Genomic DNA, 5112 nt, shown 5'->3' on the forward strand with positions numbered 1-5112 from the left:
CCAGGGGAGGCGTGCAGTGCGTTGTGGCACACAGGTACCTGGGGGAGCCACGCGCCCGCCCGCCATCAGTAAATGTACTGCAGGGGGTTGTCAAATGTTTAAAAAACAGTCTCAATGTATTAACATCTGTAGGACCCCATTTGGTATATTCTTTATATAAACTATTTTCATAAACAAATGAGATGTTTATTTCAACTGTTTTAGACCAAAAACATCATGAATGGCAAGAACAAGACTCACGTGACCATGTTTGAGTTGACTGGTCTTACTGATGATAAGTTAGCTGCCCCGTTCCTCTTCGTGTTCTTTTTAATTGTTTACATAGTGGCCGTGCTTGGAAACGCTGGAATGATAGCAATGGTTCATATCTCACCCAACCTCCACACTCCGATGTACTACTTACTGAAATATCTGTCTCTGGTGGACTTCTTCTACTGTTCAGTAGTTACTCCTAAAATGTTGTCTGACCTCGTTACCGAGAGAAAATTAATCACATTCACGGGTTGCATTCTTCAATTCTACTTCTTTTGTGCACTGGCAGGTACAGAGATCTTGATCCTCTCGGACATGGCGTATGACCGATATGTTGCTATATGCCACCCTCTCCACTACTTCTCAGTGATGACTACGAAGAGATGTCTCAGTCTTGTGATTCTCTCATTCTCTATTGGCTTTGCGCAGTCAGTTGCACAGACCAGCAGTGTGTTTACTCTTGAATTCTGTGACTCTAACCTTATAGACCACTTCTACTGTGACATCCCTCCACTGGCCAGGGTGTCCTGTACCGACACCACCACCTGCACCTTTGTCACCCTTTTCTTTGGTTGTTCTTGTTGCATATGTTCAATGATGATCATCGTGATCTCCTACATCTTCATCATGTCTTCTGTCTTTCGGATAAACTCTGCGGCTGGCAGGAGGAAAGCGTTTAGCACCTGCTCCTCACATCTTATGTGTTCTACCATCTTCTATGTTACAGTTTTTTGTAGTTACCTTCATCCATCCTCCAAAGCCTTTAAAAAACAGGAAATGGTATCCTCTTTATTCTACACGGTGGTGACGCCAATGTTGAATCCTCTTATCTACAGCCTGAGGAACAAAGAGGTGAAAAAGGCCATCATAACACTGTTTCAGAAAAGAACCCATTTACATATATGATTAGGGATGGACTCGAACGAACACACGAACAAATGGGACGCTCGGCGGGAAGTTCACCAGCCATCAAGCGCCCCCTAATTCACTGCAATCCCGCATTGATTGCTGATGATTGCCCAAAGCATGCACCTGAACTATATGTTTTGGCCAATCACAGCACAATGTACTGTGAGAGCCATGAGTGACCAAAGGCAGGGTGCCTTTGGCCAATCATGGCTCAGGTGGCTAAGTCCTCGCCACACACTTCATATATAAGGCTGCTTACACTACTGTGTAGTGTGTTGGAGGAGATTGGTCAGGGTAGTTAGCGGATTGTGTGTTCAGTCAGTTTAGTGCAGTCAGTGTAGTGCTGTGCTGATTCTTGTGTAACCCAGTGTAATGGTGCCACTGAAGTGTTGGTGTATACAACACGTCTGTGTCACCCCACTGATCCCATTTATTTTTTCAATAATATTTATTTATTTTCTATTTTTTTTGCAGCATCAGGTTCTGTTGCTGCATTATTAGTACTCCCCCTTCTGTGTCGCAGGTGCTATTCCTTCTGCGTCAGAAGTGTTTTTATTTTTTTTATTTTTTTTTGCAGTGCAGCAGCACTAATAGTATTTAGGGCATAATTGCTGTCCCCCCTTCTGTTTCGCAGGTGCTATTCCTTCTACGTCAGCCGTGGTTTTATTTTCCTATTTTTTCTGTTTCGCATGTGCTATTCCTTCTGTGTCAGCAGTGGTTTTCTTTTTTTTGTGGTGCAGCAGCACTAATAGTATTTAGGGCATAATTGCTATCCCCCCTTCTGTTTCGCAGGTGCTATTCCCTCTGTGTCAGCAGTGGTTTTCATTTCTTTTTTGTAGCGCATCAGCACTACATGTGTAGTAAGAAACTCTCGCTCTATCTTCAAGTGTGATCTAAATGTCCTCAAACAGCTGGCAAACACAATTTAAGCCAATACCAAAGCTATAACAAAATTAAAATACAAATGAAGTGCTGAGATATAGACAATGAAAAAATAAAATATTATCTTTCACATTAATCCTAAAAAGGACCCCTACGAGGCCCTTCTTTGTAAGCCAATAATTGAATTATCCCGTTTGGAACGCCGACATGCTCAGCATCTGTTCATTGCCACTAAATTAACTATTGCTAAGGTCTAGAAAACCCCAATGCTCAGCTTTGAAGCTGTCAAGAACTGCATGGACGATATTATGGCGAACGAGAAATTGACAGCCATAGCTACTGATACAGATGATAAGTTTCTTAACCACTTAAGCCCCGTGGATTTGGCTGCTCAATAACCAGGCCCTATTTTGCGATTCGGCACTGCGTGATTTTAACGGACAATTGCGCAGTCGGGCGACACTGTACCCAAATGAATTTCACGTCCTTTTTTTCCCACAAACAGAGCTTTCTTTTGGTGGTATTTGATCACCTGTGCGATTTTGAATTTTTGCGCTATAAACAAAAAAACAGCGCCAATTTTTAAAAAAATAACAATATTTTTCACATTTTTTTATATGAAATTCTTAAAAGAAAAATGTAAAAATCCAAATTTTTTAACATTTTAGGCCAATTTGTTTTCTGCTACATATTTTTGGTAAAAAAAATCGCAATAAGCGTATTTTGATTGGTTTGCGCAAAAGTTATTTCGTTTATTAACTACGGGAAAGATTTATGTAATTTTTATTTGTTTTTTTTTTAAACTAGTAATGGCAGCGATCTGCGATTTTTTTGCGGGACTGCGGACAGATCGGACCCCTGACTGACATTTTTGACACTTTTGGGGGTACCAGTGACATTACTACAGTAATTAGTGCTAAAAATATGCACTGGTACTGTAAAAATGACACTGGCAGGGAAGGGGTTAACTTTATTGGTGATCAAGGGGTGAAGTGTGGTCCCTAGGGGCATGATTCTAACTGTTAGGGGGCGTGGCTAGGGAAGTAATTACAGAGACATATGATCCTACATAGCAGGATCACATAGGCTCTGTCATTACTTCAGGGAGAATGACAGATGGCTGTGTTTACATCAGCCGTCTGTCTTTCTCCCTCTTCTGAAAGAGATCGCGAGTGGCCGGCGGACATCGGAGCCGCCGGTCACACGCGCTGGCTAGGCAAGGAACGAGCTGGGGCGGGAGTGCGCCCCTGGCGGCAGGAGCGCTCCGCTGGGGGTGGGAGCACGCCGGCGGTGGTGCTCGCTCGCCCCCTACAGGCTCTTTGCCAAGCGACATAAAAACTACGTCACTTTGCCTGTAAGCGGCTGCGTACCGCAGTAAATATACAGGAGGCGGTCAGCAAGTGGTTAGAGTATGGCAACCATGGATGTCATGAATTAAACCATCCAGATTTAATGCTACACTTCTCTCGATTTAGATGATCCCCTGATGCTCGCCCCGCAGGACTCCCCCCTCACCTTCTTCTTCTACTCTTTCCCTTGACTTTTCGTTTCTTCTTTTTCTTATCTCATACCTTTGCTAACACACCTTACATATTATTATTTGAATGAGTATTCCTAACTAATGCAATAACCCCATGGAATTTACTAATGCACCTTGGTGCACAGATTATACTTTATGAATCAGCATTACCTTGGAGTATGGGAACTTTTCACCTATAATCTTGGGATTTTCTTCAAAGAGAATACCTACTCACAGGAATTTATGTTATATTCTTATATTTGTTCTCAGTTGGGAATCTTAATATTTGTTTAACTCTGATGTACTCATCTATGTTGATTTACTGTGTTAACTACTTTGCTTAAAATAACAATTCTTATTAAATTAAAAAATAAAATATATCACATAGATGAAATGACTTAATATAACTGCCAATCAATAACCAATGATCAATAAGTGATAAAGCATGTAGACAGTAAAGGAAAGGGGGTGACTGTGGGATCAAAACGTCAATAGTGTCCTTCACCGTGTGACAACTGCACACTATGAATACAAAAAAAGTAAATGATGTGGTCTTCAGGTGATGGGAAAATGAATGTATCTCTCTTGTGTCACCATAAAGTTGTGAATTTTCAGTGCCACCTATGTTCAGGCCGCTCACCTTACTGCTGTAAGGTAAAAGGAAAAAGAGGCTCTTTAACTGTGGATCCCGGATATTCAATGCTCCCAAAACGATGTCGAATGGCGCCTGGATTCCTTTCTTTCAGGGGATCCCTGAAGAAGTCACATGTAGTGACGCAACGCGTAGGGCTACGGTATACCGGAAGTGATGTACGGGCGAGCTCGCTGCTCGTGGATGTAATACCTGTGTCGTTTTTATAAAAGTGAGTGCCTTAGCACATATGCTTTAATAAAAATTGCAAAACAGAATTACACTATGGAGTTTATTTACCCTCTTACCCTCACGTACAAAATCGAGTGACTCCTGCACTCAAAAAGAAAGGAATCTAGGCGCCATTAACCACTTCAATATAGGGCCCTTTCACCCCCTTCCTGCCTAGGCCAATTTTCAGCTTTCAACGCTGTCACATTTTGAATGACAATTACGCGGTCATGCTACACTGTACCCATCCGAAATTGTTATCATTTTTTTCACACAAATAGAGCTTTCTTTTGGTGGTATTGCATCACTGCTAGGTTTTTTATTTCTTACAAAAAAAAAATAAAAAAGACAGAAGATTTTGAAAAAAAAAAGTTTTTCTTATTCTCTGTGAGTAAAATTTTGAAAAAAAAGTAATTTTTCTCCTTCACTGATGTACGCTGATGAGGCAGCACTGATGGGCACTGATAGGCTGCACTGATGGGCACTGATGAGGTGGCACTGATGAGGAGGTGCTAATATGCCGCACTGATGGGCACTGATGAACACTGATAGGCGGCACTGATAGGCGGCACTGACGGTCGGCACTGATGGGCACTGACGGACGGCACTAACGGACAGCACTGATGGGCACTGATGGGCACTGACGGGCAGCACTGATAAGTACTGACGGGCAGCACTAATGGGCACT

General features: G+C 42.2%; 1 protein-coding gene across 1 annotated transcript; it reads left to right on the forward strand.

The window, feature by feature from the left end:
• Positions 1–216: 216 nt before the first annotated feature.
• Positions 217–1158, forward strand: LOC309553026 (olfactory receptor 5F1-like; the record flags this gene model as incomplete). The annotated part of the gene is made up of 1 exon (XM_082253927.1): positions 217–1158. The coding sequence occupies one exon, from the start codon at positions 217–219 to the stop codon at positions 1156–1158; it is 942 nt and encodes a 313-aa protein (XP_082110053.1).
• Positions 1159–5112: the final 3954 nt, after the last annotated feature.

The sequence above is a fragment of the Pelophylax lessonae genome (assembly GCF_965119305.1).
Source record: "Pelophylax lessonae genome assembly, chromosome: 4".
Classification (NCBI taxonomy): domain Eukaryota; kingdom Metazoa; phylum Chordata; class Amphibia; order Anura; family Ranidae; genus Pelophylax; species Pelophylax lessonae.